General features: G+C 39.5%; 1 protein-coding gene across 3 annotated transcripts in view; it reads right to left on the reverse strand.

Annotated features, from left to right (window-relative positions):
• NXPE3 (neurexophilin and PC-esterase domain family member 3) overlaps positions 1–18,038 on the reverse strand; it is a 54,367-nt gene that overhangs the window by 29,340 nt on the left and 6,989 nt on the right. For all 3 annotated transcript variants that reach the window (XM_036851820.1, XM_036851818.1, XM_036851819.1), the window contains one exon: positions 17,432–17,720. In XM_036851820.1, coding sequence (XP_036707715.1) covers positions 17,432–17,524 — 93 coding nt within the window. In that variant the 5' untranslated portion in view covers positions 17,525–17,720. The remainder of the gene's footprint in view (positions 1–17,431; positions 17,721–18,038) is intronic.

Consider the following 18,038-nt stretch of genomic DNA (forward strand, 5'->3'; position numbering starts at 1 on the left):
CCCTGCTCACCACAGCTAGAGAAAGCCAGCGTGCAGCAACGAAGACACAACATGGCCAAAAATAAATAGGTAAATAAATAAATAAATTTTTTTAAATTAATTAATTTATTTATTTATTTATTTTGGCCGTGTTGGGTCTTCGTTTCTGTGCGAGGGCTTTCTCTAGTTGCGGCAAGTGGGGGCCACTCTTCATCGCGGTGCACGGGCCTCTCACTATCGCGGCCTCTCTTGTTGTGGAGCACAGGCTCCAGACGCGCAGGCTCAGTAGTTGTGGCTCACAGGCCCAGCTGCTCCGTGGCATGTGGGATCTTCCCAAACCAGGGCTCGAACCCGTTTCCCCTGCATTGGCAGGCAGATTCTCAACCACTGCACCACCAGGGAAGCCCTAAATAAATTTTTTTAAAAAGGATAATCAAGGAATACCACGAACAACTCTATACCCACAAATTTGATAACTGAGATGAAATGCACCAATTCCTTGAAAGATACACTCTGCCAAAACTCATGCAAGAAGAAACAGATCATCTGAATAGGCCTATAATCTCTAGTAAAGAATCTGGATCAACAATTAATGACCTTTCAAAACGGACACCACCAGGCCCAGGTGGGATTCATTGATGAATTCTACCAAATATTTAAGGAAGAAATTGTATCAATTCTCTACACTCTCTGTCAGAATATAGAAGCAGAGGGAATACTTCCTAACTCTTTCTATAAAGCCAGCATTACCCTAATACCAAAACTAGACGACATTACAAGAAAACTACAAATTTCCCTCATAAACACAGATGTAAAATCATCAACAAAATATTAACAAATCAAATCCAACAATGTGTAAAAAGAATCATACACCATGACCAAGTGGGATTTATCCCAGGTATGCAAGAAAGTGCCTTAATAGAACTCCAGTGCTTTCCAAAGACCATGTTTTACACCCTCTTAGAACTGGTCCTTAATCTTCACTTTGGCCTTTCTGCTTAGAAGATGACCTTATAAGGACTTCAGTCTTTTCTAGTTTGGACATTAATTGTTATTTATATTGTGGCATTTTACATACTGTAAAATACTGTACATACACAATGGCTACATACTGTAAAACACAATGGCTTTCTAATATTTTGTATCTCAAAATTTTATGCTCTGTCTCTAAATTTCAGATGTTTAAGCTCTTTTCTTATTAGTGAGCAGATCTGCCTGTTTGACAATAAAGTTTTCTACCAAAAAAAAAAAAAAACCTCACCTTAGAGCCTTGTAAAATTTCACAGGTAAAGAAAAGGTCCTAATAGCTTGCAGAAAGGAGAACAATGTTACCAATAAAAAAACAAGAATTAGATTGGCATTAGCCTTGTCTTTTGCTATACTGGACACTAGAAGACAGTGGAGCAAAGTTTTAAGGTTCTGAGGGAAAAGGATTTTGAATACAGCATTCTAAATCCAAATACAAATCATACATGAGGGCAAAATAAAGACAATTTCAGACATGTAAGCTTTGTTCCCATGTGCCCTTTCAGAAAAACATTATTTGAAGATTTAACCCAGTAAAATGGAAAGAAAAATCCAAGGAAGTGAAAGACATGAGCAACAGTGAAACCAACCCAGGAATTCAGTGAAAAGCACTCAGAATAACAGCTGGGCAACAGGTCAAGACAATAATCAGTGAACACTGAAATAGGAAGATAGAGGGCTCTGAGGGGAAAAAAAAAACAAAATGCCTTGAAGAAGCAAGTGGAGGGACTTCCCTGGTGGTCCAGTGGTTAAGACTTCGCCTTCCAATGCAGGGGGTGAGGGTTCGATCCCTGGTCGGGGAACTGGGATGCCACATGCCTCGCGGCCAAAAAACCAAAACATAAAACAGAAGCAATATTGTGGCAAATTCAATAAAGACTTTAAAAATGGTCCACATCAAAAACATCTTTAAAAAAAAAAAAAAGGAGAAGAAGCAAGTGGACTCAATTCAACAAATCATATGAAGGAAAATCCTCATGACATGTTACAGAAGGTAGTATTTTCTCTCATCAGAAAGAAAAGGCAACTAGCACTCCAGAAAAAAAAAACAAAACAAGAAGAGGTATAAGAAAGTCATCATTAAAATATGAAGCAAATTAAAATGCAGCATGATTAAGCAACTGAGGTAGTGTATAAAAAAGATCCATTTGACCTTGGTGTTTGGGACATTCTCCATCAAGAGATATAGATTTGGTTTCAAAGGATCATGTTCTATATTGACTAACATTTACACGATTATCATAATGTTATATTTTTTAAGTATAAGAATCAATCCAGGGTTTCCCTGGTGGTGCAATGGTTGAGAATCTGCCTGCCAATGCAGGGGACACAGGTTCGATCCCTGGTCTGGGAAGATCCCACATGCCGTGGAGCAACTAAGCCCATGCACCACAACTACTGAGCCTGTGCTCCAGAGCCCGTGAGTCACAACTACTGAGCCCACGTGCCACAACTACTGAAGCCCCCGCGCCTAGAGCCCGTGTTCCACAACGAGAGCAGCCACCGCAATGAGAAGCCCGCACACCGCAACAAAGAGTAGCCCCCGCTTGCCGCAACTAGAGAAAGCCCGTGCGCAGCAATGAAGACCCAATGCAGCCAAAATTAAATAAATTAAATAAATAAATTTTTTTAAAAAAAGAAGCAATCCATAAAGAGTACACGTTAGCCTTAATTATAGTTAGAGCAATAAAACTAAAGATTATAAAGCCTGATGATGCAAAAGTTATACGCTAGCTAACAGAAGTCAAATGTAAAATAATGCAGAAGTGCTTTTCTTCCTCACTTACAGGAGGGAGTTAAAATGTGCTATCTAATGCTATTAGGGAAAGAAAAGATCTAAATACATTATTTTAATGCACAGAAATAAAAATAATTTTACAAAGTTTAGAAAGAGAGTGACAGAAAGTGTGAGTCAGCAGAAGACGTCATCTTTCATTATCTTAACAGGAACAGCAGTATCAACCAACATCTACTAAGCACCTATTCGCTGGACACTCTTTTGAAGACTTTACATAAATCTTTTAATACAATGTTTAAATTATCCCATGAGATAAGTCCTATTATTATGCCATATGATAGATAAGGAAACTGAGGCAATGAATGGCTTGATAATTTGCCCAAGGTCACATAGGTTATAAGCAGCAAACCTCGACTAGAACCCAAGCAGTCTGAGTTCGGTCTGTGTTTTAACTTAACCAACCATGCTGCACTGCCTGATGCAGAAAGGTCAGAAGGTACAGTGTAAAGCTGACAAAACAAGATATAACTGTGCAATGTGTAATTAGTGCTAACTAAGCAAATAATTAAAAACAAGCAGTTACATCCAAGAAACAACATTGAGAGTGAAGACTGGGGAGGGAATTCAATTACGTACTTAATACCACTCTCTATTCTTTCAAGTGTTTTATACTTTTCATTAATTATTTTCTTAATAGACAGAAGGACAGATGAACAAATGGATAGGAAAAATAGCTATGTACCTGCAATGCTGTGATTTGTAAGAAATATGCATTTGGTCTTCATCCACAGTTCCTGGCTCACAGCTCCCAAAATCCTTGGCAGCGATAAGAGCAATGGGAGCATCTTTTGCTGTAATATTTGGTTTCGTGTCCTCCGTTCCTGAAAACACTTCAGAGTCATAAACGGGAAATGGGTGCCTTGTTCTTCGTTACAAGCCCCTTTCCACCCCAGCAGGGTGTATGTTACTGAGGTGGCTTTTGGAAAGCACCTGAGGATGGGGGCTGGTTGGGTTGTCAGGAGAACCAACCATGATTAGAAGGTTGGAACTTTCAGTCCCACCCTTGACCTCCACCCCTGGAGGCTGAATCAATAACACCTATGGAATAAAGCCTCCATAAAAACCCAAAAGGATGGGGTTTGGAGAGCTTCCGGGTTGGTGAACACATGGAGATTCAAGGAGAATGGTGCACTCAGAGCATGGAAACTCTATATCCTTCCCATATACCTTGCCCTATGCATCTCCTCCTTCTGGCTGTTCCTGAGTTAAAATTGTTTATAATAAACCAGTAATCTTGTAAGTAAAATGTTTCTCTGATTTCTGTGAGCTGCTCTAGCAAATTAATTGAAGCCAAGGCAGAGATCATTGGAACTTCTGATCTATAGTCAGTCAGAAGCACAGGTGACAACCTGGACTTGTGACTGGCATCTGAAGTTGGGGTTGGGGGAGAGTCTTATAGGACTGAGCCCTTAACCTGTGGGATTTGATGCTATCTTCAGATAGACAGTGTTGTTACCAAACCAAACTTGGGTCCACTCGCCTGCTCACAGTAAAGCCAATCTACTGACACCAGGTTGTGGGGAAGTAAAGTGCAGCGTTTATTGTAAAGCGCCAAACTAGGAGTCCAGGGCAGCTAGTGCTCAGAAACACCCCAACTCCCGAATGGGTTTCAGGGAAGCATTTTTTAAAGGGAAGGGAAGGGAGGGGAGTCACAGAGTATATGATCAGCTCGTGCACAGTTCTCTGACTGGTTGATGGTGTGGTAGCAAGGCGGTGTCACAGGGGTTAACATTATCAATCTTCAGGTTCCAGATGGTCTGGGGGCTATGTGCTCATGATCATCAAATAGTTAACTTCTTCTATTTGGTGGGGGTTTTAGCATCTGTAAAACAACTCAGGAATGTGTATCAGATACTGTTATCTATGTATTTCAGGGAGGAACTATAGATACTGTGACTGCCATGTGGCTGATTTACTGTTTCAATTGTTACCAGTTCTCCTGGCCCAACTGCTACTTTTGTCACTATATTGTCCTTTCAATCATTAATTCCTGGGCCAGGCTTTTGTGACTCTTGGGAGGCCTGAGAAACTACAGCTTTTCTTCAAAGGACAGGCAGGCAGAGGGACCTGGGGGAGGGGGTCTGTCCAGGAAGGGCCCATAGGGTCCTGCTCAGTTACAGTGTCAGAATTGATTTGAACTGTAGGTCACCCTGCTGGTGTCCAAGAATTGCCTGGTGGTATGGAAAAATCCCCCCTACCCACACTGGAAATTGGGTGCAGGACCTTTTTAGTACCTAACCCAGGGAACTGCATCTGACATTATGCAATAAGTTAAATTGCAAGGGAAAACAACAACAGCAAAGCAAAACTGAAAACCACTCTCCTCAACAGCTAGTATTACCTGTTATAAACCACTTAAACAAGGCCTCAGGCTCCCCATCTACGCCAAATCACTTCAAAATCCTATACGAGGTAAACATAATGCCAAACAAGGTAAAAATAATCCCAAAATACAAATGGATTTTTAATGATCTTCTTAGATTCTGTATTTTTTCCCTTTCATTTTACACTTGTATCCAGACACTCTCAATTAGAAGAATTTCATTAGGCTCCTTCATTTTAAAGGAACACACAGTATTATTTGTTCACTAAAAAGGGTAATAATGACTTTGAAAATTTTTCCCTAGCAGAGTTGACATGATCAGCATCATGACACGGCATAAGACATTCCTCCTTTTTTGTCCAAGACACTCCTCCTTTTTTGTCCCCCTTTTTAACAACAAATCAGGCACCCATCCAAAAACAAAAGTGCCTCTGTGGGAATTGTGGGATCCAGTACCACATGCCAAGGGACCTAGAAGGAGTCTCGACCACATGTGTATCTGGTAATAGGCAGATAAACCTCAGTGAAGACAGCATAGCCAGTGAACTTGTCCCAATCCCTCTTGGCCACAGTCAGGGAAAACCTGGAGCGTGCTGACCCAGGCAGATACCAACAGATGAGAAAGAATTTGTAGAAATCCAGTCTTCCCAAGGGGAAATCCCAGAAAGAAAAAAAATACAAGTTTGGATGTGACTAAGAGTGTAAGAGGAACTTTGCCAGCACTGCCCCTCCCCACACATAACAAGCCCAGGGCTGAACCACCCAGGAGCGCCCTCTTCCAAGAGGGAAAAGGAGAGTGGCAAGTAGCGCCCAGCTACCCCCACCGTGAGAGAAACCCATTTAACTCAGCAGCACCCCAAGTACTGAGGTGGGAACTCCATGACTGGAGGGAGGGAAGGGATCAGGAAAGAGGCAGATAAGAATATCAAAGGGCACTGAAGGGATGCAGTTCCTGCTAACTGTGCTCAGGACTTTAGCAGGGAGTCCGCCCACGAGCCCATGGGAGACCCTCACCCGACAATCTTTCCACAGAGCCCACGGGCACTCCCAATGCCCTGAGTGCTAAACTCACACCTCCCCACACTCTGGAACCAGCAGCTCCTGTGCATGCTCCCAAATGAGGCAGTAAGTGAGACTCTGCTAAACAGAACACTATCAGTTTCTGTGGACAAGGGAGAAACACAAACTTAAGCCATAGTGCCTCCTTCTGGAAAACAAAAGCTTAACAGCAGCTATCCTGGTGGATTGTAAGAAAAGGTTAAGAACTGTGCCACAAGAAGAAGCAAGACATGGGAAGCAAGTGTACCCGTACAAGGGCAGAAAAAAACACAGATAAAACAGGACTAATGAACATTTTATCCCATCTAAAGGCAACTAGTAAGACAGGAGGAGGTATCTGCTATTTCAAGTGTGAAAGCAGCAATGCAAATGTACAAGGAACATAAAGAATCAAGGAAACATGTCATCACCAAAAGACAACAATAATCCTCCAATAACCAAGCTCAAAGGCACAGAATTAATGACCTAGAAGATAAAGAATTCAAAATAGCTGTTTGAGGAAACTCAATGAGCTACAATAAAACATAGACAAACAAGTCAAAATATACATGAACAAAATCAGAAACTTACAAAGAGATAGAAATCATAAAGAAGAAGCAAATGGAAATTTTGGAGCTGAAAAATTCCATGAATAAAATGAAAAAACTGCAATAGAGAGCATCTATAGCAAAGGAGATCAAATGGAAGACTGAATAAGGGAGCTAGAGGACAGGAACTTTGAAATAAACCAATCAGAAGAGAACACAGGAAAAAAAGAACGAAAAAGAGCATAGAAAGCTTACATGATCTATGAGATGCCACCAAATGTACAAATATTAGAATAATCAGGGTTTGAGAGAGAGGAGAGAGGGAAAAGGGGGCAGAGTTTATTTAAAGAAATAATAGCTGAGAACTTCCCAAACCTAGGGATATACTTGGACAACCAAGTTCAAGAAGCTAATAGATCACTCTATTATCTCTATGCAAAAAGACATTCTCCAAGACACATTATAATGAAACTGTCAAAAAACAAGCATAAAGAGAGAATCTTAAACACAGCCAAAGGAAAAAATATTGTAATCTACAAAAGAATGCCCATTCGGCTCTCAGTGGATTTCTAAGCAGAAAACCTACAGGTCAGGATAGAGTGGATGACATATCCAAAGTGTTGAAAGAAAAAAACTGCCAGCCAAGAATACCCGGAAAAGTTATCCTTCAGATGTGAAGGAAAAATAAAGACTTTCCTTGACAGACAAAAGCTGAGGGAGTTCATCACCACTAGACCTGCCTTGCAAGAAATGTTGAAAGGAGTTCTTCAAGCTGAAATGAAAAGATGCTAGTGACATGAAAACATACAAAAGTGTACAACACACTGGTGGAGATAAATATACAGATTTAGAAAACTCTAATTCTGTAATAGGATGGTGTGCTAACCACTTAACTATAGTATAAAGGTTAAAGAAAATAACTACAGCTACTATAACTTGTTAACAAATACACAGTACAAAAAGAGGTAAACTGTGACATCAAAAATATAAAAGGGAGGGAAAAAGGTGGAGCTTTGTGTGCAATTGAAGTTATGCTGTTATCAGCCTAAAATGGTCTGCTTTATCTATGAAATGTTTTATGTAACCAAGAAACAAAAACATAAGGAAAATTCACAAAAGCGAAAGAAATGAAAACAGAGCATACCACCATGGAAAATCACCAATTTACTAAAAAAGGAAGGCATAAACAGAGGGGAAAAGAAACAATGAAAATGCAAAACAAATAGAAAGCAATTAATAAGATAGCATTAATAAGTCCTTATGTATCAATAAATACTCTAAATGTAAGTGGATTGAATTCACCAAACAAAAGGCACAGAGTGGCTGAATGAATAAAAAAATAAGACCCAACTACATGCAGCCTACAATAGATTCACTTCAGATTTCATGACATAAAAAGACTCAACATGAAGGGATGGAAAAAGACATTACATGCAAATAGAAACCAAAAGAAAGGGGGTTATCTATACTTATATGAGACAAAATAGGCTTTAAACCAAAAGCAGTAACAAAAGATAAAGAAGATCATTATATGATGAAAAATGCATCAATACATCAAGAAAATATAAGAATCATAAATCTAAACCTACCCAATGTCAAAACACCTAAATCTATTACGCAAATACTAACAAAACTGAAGGGAAAAATAGACATCAATATAGTAATAGGAGGGGGTTTCAATACCCCAGTTTCAGCAATGGATGGATCCCCCAGACAGATAATCAATAAAGAAGCATTGGACTGGAACCATATATTAGATCAAATGAACCTAAGAGACGTTTATAGAACATTCAATCACAGCAGTAGAATACACATTCTTCTCAAGTGCACATGGAACATGCCCCAGTTTAGATCACATGATAGGCCACAAAGCAAGTCTTAGCAAATTTAAGAAGAATGAAATCACACCAAGTATCCTTTTTGACCACAATGGTATGAAACTAGACATCAACAACAAGAGGAAAGCTGGAAAATCTACAAATATGTAGAAATTAAACAACGTACTCCTGAACAACCAATAGATCAAAGAATAAGTCAAAAGATAATATTTTTAAATATCTCAAAACAAATGAAGCTGGAAATAACATACTAAAACCTATGGAAAACCTACCGCAAAAGCAGTTCTGAGAGGGATGTTCATAGCAATAAATGTATATATTAAGAAAACAGATCTCATGCAACCTAACTTTACACCTCAGGGAAGTAGAAAAAGAAGAACAAACTAAGCCCAAAGTTAGCAGAAGGAAAGAAATAAAGATCACAGTGGAAATAAATGAATTAAAGACCAGAAAAGCAACAGAAAAGATCAACAAAACTAAAAGCTGGTGTTAAAAATCAACACCAAAACTTCTCAAACTCTTCCAAAAAATTGAAAAGGAGAGGACACTCCCAAATTCACTTTATGAGACCAGCATTACCCTGATACCAAAGCCAGATAAGGACACTACAAGGAACTAAACTATAGGCCAACATCCCTGATGAATACAGATGCAAAACTTCTCAACAAAATATTAATTCAACAATATATTAAAAGGATATATACCATGGCTAAGTGGGATTTATCCCTGGGATGCAAGTATGATTCAGCATACACAAAACAATAAATGTGATACACCATATTAATAGAATGAAAATGCATTTGATAAAATACAACATCCTTTCGTGATAAAAACCTCTCAACAAACTGGGTATAGAAGGTAAATTTAATAAAGGCTATTTACAACAAACCCACAGCTAATATCACACTCAATGGTGAAAGAGTAAAAGTTTTTATTCTAAAATCAAGAACAAGACAAGGATGTCCACAGTCACCACTCTGATTCAACATAGTACTACAAGTGTCAGCTAGAGTAATTAGGCAAGACAAAGAAATAAAAGGCATCCAAATCAGAAATGAAGAAGTAAAATTGTCATTATTTGAAGATGATATCATCTCATACGGTTGACCCTTGAACAATGCAGAGGTTAGGGGCACTTACCCTCCACACAGTCGAAAATCTGCATATAACTTATAGTCAGCCCTCCATATACACGGTTTCTCCATATCTGCAGTTCCACATCCATAGATTCAATCAACTGTGGATTATGTAGTACTGAAGTATTTACTACTGAAAAAAAATCCACGTATAAGTGAACCCATACAGTTCAAACCCATCTTGTTCAAGGGTCACCTGTATTTAGAAAATCCTAAAGACTCAATCAAAAAACTGTTGGAACTAATCAACAAATTCAGTAAAGCTTCAGGATATAAAATCAACATACAGAAATTAATTGCATTTCTATACACTAACAACAAAACATCTGGGAAAAAAATAAAGAAAACTATCCCATTCACAGTAGCATCAAAAACAATAAAATAATTAGGAATAAATTTAACCAAGGAAGTGAAAGATCTATACAATGAAAACTTTGATGAAAGAAACTGAAGTAGACATAAACAAATGGAAAGAGAGCCCATGTTCATAGACTGGAAGAATTAATATTGTTAAAACACCTATACTAACAGAGTCATCTATAGATCCCTATCAAAAAAAAACCCTATAAAAATTCCAATGGCATTTTCCACAGTAATAGAAAAAACAATCCTAAAATTTATGTGGAACAACAAAAGATCCCAAATAGCCAAAGCAATCCTGAGAAAAAAGAACAAAGCTAAAGGTATCACATGTCCTGATTTCAAACTGTACTACAAAGCTATAGTAATCAAAACAGTATGGTACTGGCATAAATACAGACATATAGACCAGTGGAATACAATCAAGAGTTCAGAAATAAACCTCCACATAAACAGTCAACTAATATTTGATAAGGGAGCAAACAAATAATGAGGAAAGCATAGTCTCTTCAAAAATGGTGTTGGTGCCACTTTTGGAAAAATGGTGTTGGGAAAACTGGATAACCACAAACAAACAAATGAAATTGAACCCCTATCTTACACCACTCACAAAAATGAACTCAAAATGGATTAAAAACAAACATAAGATCTGATATTGTAAAATACTAGAAGAAGAAGCGCCTTGGCATCGGTCTTGGCAATGATTTTTTTAGATATGACACCAAAAGCACAAGCAACAAAAGCAAAAATCAACAAGGGGTATTACATCAAACTAGAAAGCTTCTGCACTGCAACAGATAGCTCCAATAAAATGAAAAGATAACCTATGGAATGGGAGAAATATTTGCAACCTATATATCAGATAAAGGGTTAATATCTAAAATATATAGAGAACTCATACAACTCAGTAAGAATAACAACAAAATCCAATTTTAAAAATGGGCAGAGGGGGACTTCCCTGGTGGCACAGTGGTTAAGAATCTGCCTGCCAATGCAGGGGACACACATCCAAGCCCTGTCCGGGAAGATCCCACATGCCGCAGAGCAACTAAGCCCATGCACCACAACTACTGAGCCTGCACTCTAGAGCCCGCGAGCCACAACTACTGGGCCCACATGCCTAGAGCCTGTGCTCCACAACAAGATAAGCCACCGCAATGAGAAGCCCATGCACTGCAACAAAGAGTAGCCCCCACTTGCCACAACTGGAGAAAGCCCGCACACAGCAACAAAAACCCAACACAGCCAAAAATACATAAATAAATAAACGGGCAGAGGAACTAAATAGACATTTTTTCCAAAGAAGACATCCAAATGGTGAATAGGTACATGAAAAGATGATCAACATCACTAATCATCAGGGAAATGCAAATCAATACCATGATAAGATATCACATCACACCTATTAGAATGGCTATCATAAGGAAGATAAAGAGGATAGGGAGAGAAGGGAACCCTTATACACTGTTGTTGGGAATGTAAATTAGTTCAGCTGCTACAGAAAACAGCATGAAGGTTCCTCAAAAAATTAAAAATTGAACTATCATATGATCCAGCAATCCCATTTCTGGGTATATATCCTAAGGAAATGAAAAAAGGTATAAAAAAAGATATCTGCACACCCGTGTTTACTGTAGCATTATTCACAATAGCCAAGATATGGAAAGAACCTAAGTCCATTGATGGATGAATAAAGAAAATGCAGTGTGTGTGTATGTATATGTATATATATATATACATACACACACGCACAATGGAATATTATGCTAAGTGAGATGAGTCAGACAGAGAAAGACAAATACTCCATATCACTTATATGTGAAATCTAAGAAAACTGAACTCCGCAATTCCCTGGCAGTCCAGTGGTTAGGACTCCATGCTTTCACTGCCAAGGGCCCGGGTTCAATCCCTGGTAGGGGAACTAAGATCCCACAAGCCACGTGGTGTGGCCAAAAAAAAAAAAAAAAAAGGAATAAAGTGTTAAAAAAAAAAAGCTGAACTCGTGAAAACAGAGAATAAAATGATTACTAGGGGATTGGGGAATTAGGGAGATATTGTTTAAGGGTACAAACTTGCAACTAGTAGATAAATAAGTCCTAGAGATCAAACGCATAGCATAGTGACTGTAGTCAACAATACTGTATTATTGTATTAATATAAATATAATAAGTTTATGTAACAAACTTCAAAGTTGCTAAGAAACAAGATCTTAATTGTTCTCACCATAAAAAGAAATGATAATTATGTGACATGATAGAAGTGCTAGCTAACACTATAGTGGTAATCATATTACAATACATAAATGTATCAAATCAACACATCATACACCTTAAACTTACACAACGTTATATGTAAATTATATCTCAATTTTTTAAAAACAGAAGAATTTCCCTTACCTACTGATTACCTTTTAGGAAATATTCCAGCCTCCCTCTCCTTTTTAGTTGTTGTGAGGCTATGACAAACCACTAAGGACCAAACCATGCACTGTGTGCTCACAGCATGCCTCCTTCTCCTTTCTTTTTCCTCTCTCCCTCTCCCATGGTCACTCTTGTTCCTTGGGTAGCCACCAGCTACCAACTCAAGGCCAGCAAACTGACCCACACAGCCCAATCCAAGAATCACCAGATGCTTGGTGCTAAGTCACCTGAATTCTACTTAAAAATGAAAAAGAATGCAAAAATGTCAATTCACTTAATTTTCCCAAATGATAACCCTATTCTAGGCCAGTAACAAGGACAGCTTCAAGGTCTGCCATCTTTTTAGATTCAGAGCCAAGAGGAAACACTAATGGTCACTCCTGGAGCCACTGTAAGGTGTGGACTGGAGTGAACATTACGCCTGCCTGTCCCACAGGCCTGTTTCACTACTGTCTACTGAAACACAACACTGCTGTTTACTGACCTGTCAGCTCAGGGGCGGGCCTGACTGATCAAAGAATAATCCCAAGTGACTGATTCAGGAATGGGCCTGTGACCCAATTCTGTTCTATGAAAAGCTGCTGCATGTTTCTGATGGATTCATGCACCCGAATCCAGACACCACCAGTACTCTGGGAACAGCTCTCTGAATTTTACTTGCCAATGAAAAAAATGCAAGTAACTCTTGAGAATATTTTGAGGGAAAAAATTGTATCTCAAGCTGGACAGGTACAAGAAAGCAACCACCTGTTGCTGTGGCAGCAACCTAAAGTCCAACCATGAAAGAGGACGCCATAGACAAAGCTAATGTACAGAGGGCACAGCTGAGAGACTTACAGAGAAATGGAGCCTGAACTACGCTCAACATAGCAAAATGGGACTTCCCTGGTGGCGCAGTGGTTAAGAATCCGCCTGCCAACGCAGGGGACACGGGTTCGAGCCCTGGTCCGGGAAGATCCCATATGCCACGGACCAACTAAGCCTGTGTGCCACAACTACTGAGCCTGTGCTCTAGAGCCCGTGCTCCACAACAAGAGAAGCCCGCGCACCACAATGAAGAGCAGCTCCTGCTCGCCACAACTAGAGAAAGCCTGCGCGCAGCAACAAAGACCCAAGGCAGCCAATAAATAAATAAATAAATAAATAAATAAATAAAAAGAGAGTAACTTAAAAAAAAAAAGAAAAAATAGCAAAATGAATTATGCCCAACTATACCTCCTGACTTCTATTCTAAATGAATATTATTCCTTAATATTAAAGCCAGACTGAATCAGCTTTATTTGCAGCCAAAAGCCCTAATACACTGGTATTGTTTTCATAATCAGAAAACATATATATTTAAAATATCAATGAATAAGGAAAAAACAAATAAATACAGGCCATCCTCAATGAGAGGTTATCAGAGAACTAACAGAGAATTCTCCCTACAAACTTTTGCTAGATACTGATATATATCTCCTTCTCATATGTGATATTTTTTCTCCCATGGTTTCTACCTGCATCATTCTAATCTCCACTTCCATCATCATATCACCTCCACCTTCTTGCCACTCTCTTATAAAGACCCATGTGATTATATTGGGCCCACCCAAATAATCCTGAATAATATCCCTATCTCAAGATTCTTAACTTTAACTTGTCTGCAAAGTCCCTTTTATCAGATAACATATTCACAGGTTCTGAGAATTCAAACACTGACATCTTTGGGGGCTTTATTCAGCCTACCATATATACCAACATGATAATAAGTCCTTTACATTCAGAGACTTCTAGAAATTCAGAAATCTGTGAATTCACTATAGTAGTTGTTCTACTCACAATCACCTAACTAGAGAGGTTTTGCTAGTTTGTGGATCTTATTTGTTCCTCTATTTGTTTAACTGAATTTGGCCAAATCTTAGGAAATGTGGGGATTTTGGTGTGACACATCTGAGATGGAGCAAACGGGATGTCCTAGGATTTGTATTTTTTTAAACCCCCATGAATTATTTCGAATTTATTCAACTTTCATTCAATAAATCTTTATTAATGTTTCAGAAGCTGAAGAATTTAAAGTATCTAACCACATTTCATGTTGGAAAACTAAGTAAAAATGTAATAGTCGTGACAAAGGAAATATTCCTTTCTTAAATTTCAAAAAACTCTGCATATACAATATAAAGGAGACTAACTTGAGCATCAGATGAGGAAACAAAAACATGAAGGAGACCTGTTACCAATGGAAAGAATATTTGCTTCATTTAGTGCTGTTTGTTTTGTTTGTTTATCTTAACCAACTCTGAATTTGGCATATTTGAAAATGCTTTTTCTCCCCTTACCACCTGTGATGGTTAATTTTCTTATGTGATATTTTTAATTAAAATTGAACCTGTGCTTTTTAGAAAATACTCAGATACTCTAATGGCAAGGAGAGTACAATCAGGCTCAGAAGCCTAGGACAGACCAGGGATTAAGGGATGGGAGACGACCAAGGTTCAGAGCCTTTCCCACTCCCCACTCCCCACCCCAAGCTTCTTTAACAATTATCATCATAGTAATAAACTGAACAGTTTAAAAGTCATAACAATACTCTCAGCCTGGACAAGATAACCTCTTTAGACGAGGGAAAGTGTCTCACCACACTCCACTAAAACATCTATTTATATTTTCAATATTAAAATTGTCCTACATCATTTATATTACTGCCACCTCCCTTCTCCATTATTGTTCGGTTTGTGTTTGCGCAGATAGCTAGCGCTGTTAGCGGACATTCTCCAGGAGTTTCCAAGAACTACAGCAGGACTATTAGGGGAATTCCTAACAATAATTCCTAACATTCCTTCCTGATTATAATGACATTAACGATGTGGGACTAGAGCCTAACCTCTCAAGTCTCTCTTTCTCCTACCTCCTCGGCCATCCTAGACCTACACAACTATCCTCTCTGTTCTTACACCCAGGCTGTTGAACGTGGTAAAACAAAACACACACTCACAAAACCAATGCAAGTAAGCGCCATGCATACATATATATGATCTTGAAAGTTATTGCCCCTCTATCATCCTGCAGGGTCAGCTCCATCTTCCACCCCCATTCTTTCAAGCCCCTACGTACCAACCTCCTGGGCTCCACCCTCCTTCCACCTTCCGCCTCCTCTCTAGGCAAGCACTCCCTCAATGTCTTACCTTCCAGCAGCAAATGTATCTACATTGCCAACCATTATGACATTTTTCCCTGTTAGGTCAGAGGAAGGAGCACGGCTCCTCCTACATAATTAATAATAAAATGATAACAAGAACACTCACAATGTACCATGTCCCTCATTCTACATAGTTATTGCTCCATCTGTACTATAGGTCCCATCCTCTCCTCCACTCCTTGGTCCATTAATTCTTCTCTCCAGCTCCTCTGTGAACTCTTTCCCCTCAAATGCAAGTCCCTCAGACTTCCACTTGCAGCCAAGATACAGCAACAGTGAGATTTACTCCTCCACCTGAAACAGTGGTTTTCCAGACACTGCACATCAGACAACGAAAGACATGATGCCTGAAAGATGGGAAATAAAGGAAATGATCCCTATGACTGATTGCCCTTTGCTTACAGCCTTGAGAGCATCTCCAGGCTGCAGCAGCAAGAGGGGAACCCAGGTGGAGCCTGGAGCACCCCCTAAATTGAGGAGATGAGCTGAGAGTCTTAAAAGACCAAGCTGATTAGAATCCACAGGACAGTAACAGTAGGAGACAGCTGCACACAGAACTCAGGAGATCTACAGAGAGTCCTAATTAAGTATTCAGTAGAGTACTGAAGAGCACAAGTGTGTAAGGAAACTCCTGGAGGCTGGGGAAAGAACCACACGACAGCATGAGAGAAAACAGTAACCTGAGCTCCCACAGGGCCGGGATGTTCGAGAGACACAAACATTCAGTCTACACCAAAATCCAAAAAGCAAAGAAATACCGTAATTAAGTTGGACCTATAACCTGAGAAGTACCACAAGCCAACAAAATTAAAAGGACAGCATCAGTTTAGATAAAAAATACTCCATAAATTTTGGTGATCTGTGAGTTCATGAAGGGAATGGAAGAGAGGGGGAGAGGGGACTACTGCTAAGTACCTTCTCAGTGCCAGGCACTTGTGAGGGTTCAATAAGACATGGTCCCTGTCCTGAACACCACACCCAGTCTTTAAAACAGACTCACTGGACTCCCCTGCTGGCGCAGTGGTTAAGAATTCGCCTGCCAGTGCAGGGGACACAGGTTCGAGCCCTGGTCTGGGAAGATCCCGCGTGCCGCAGGGCAACTAAGCCCATGTGTCACAACTATTAAGCCTGCGCTCTAGAGCCTGCGAGCCACAACTGCTGAGCCCACGCACCACAACTACTGAAGCCCACACGCCTAGAGCCCATGCTCCGCAACAAGAGAAGCCATTGCAATGAGAAGCCCGCGTACCACAAGGAAGAGTAGCCCTTGCTCGCCGTAACTAGAGAAAGCCTGCATGCAGCAGCAAAGACCCAAAGCAGCCAAAAATAAATAAATAAATATTTAAAAAAAAAAAAAACAGACATCATCATCTCCCTCCCCTGAAATACTCCTTCAGCTTTCTGCCAGGAGTCAGCTAAAAGGTCCCCTTCTTGAAAAGACTTTCTTTCATCACTCTAAAGCTACTCTACAGAACCCACTTTCTTATCTCTACAGTACTTCTCACAATTTCTAATTATCATTTATTATTATACTCTATGATTGCTTATTACTCTTATTTTCTCCCATGCACATTTAGAATACGAGCTCCATAGTGAAGAAACCACTGCACCTTTGGTGACTAGCACAGTATTATAACCATTGAAGGCACTCAAACACTTACTGAATGAATGAAAACAGAAACTGTGACTGAGATAAGTTTCCTGATGATCAATGTCTTCCAGGCTAGTTAGCCCCAAATCCCTCGACTTGGTTCCCTTAGTTATGAAGCAGCATGCTGAGTACTCACCTCTACCTGAGTGACATTGATGACCAGCACTACCACCATCAATACTGCAAGCAGACAGCAGAAAAAACGTAGTTTGAAGAAACTGATCCACATTGTCTGGCTGTGTCTTGATCACCCATGGCCGACACCATGCTCCCTTCACTCCTTAAAACTCCATGTCTTCGTTTTTCTGAGCTGCAGGTGAGCTTTCAGTTTGACTTGCTTCTTTTCCGCTAGTTTCCTTACGAGTTCTTTGTATAAAAGAGCAGCTGGGGTTGATTTAAGAAGCACATTTTTCTCCAAAGGACTCCTTCGAAGAGGGGAGATGAGAAAACAGATTACCAATTACAACAGCTTAGAGTGGAGTAAAAGGAAAGACACCATATTTCCTCTTCCTTAACCTTACTGAAGACCCAAAGTCATAAGAGAAAGCAAAGGAACAGAGCACGGTAACATCTATTCCATATCTGGACAATTTACTTAAACCCAGCTCCAGGCTTCTGTGTAAGTACAGAGATATTTGTCCTACGACCTATTTAGGTTTTAACTTTTAAGAGAGCAAAGAAGAGTATCTTCAAACCCTTAGAAATTACAAAATTCAAGTGTTAATTTTCTAAAGAGGTCTAAG

The sequence above is a fragment of the Balaenoptera musculus genome, chromosome 4, assembly GCF_009873245.2.
Source record: "Balaenoptera musculus isolate JJ_BM4_2016_0621 chromosome 4, mBalMus1.pri.v3, whole genome shotgun sequence".
NCBI lineage: Eukaryota > Metazoa > Chordata > Mammalia > Artiodactyla > Balaenopteridae > Balaenoptera > Balaenoptera musculus.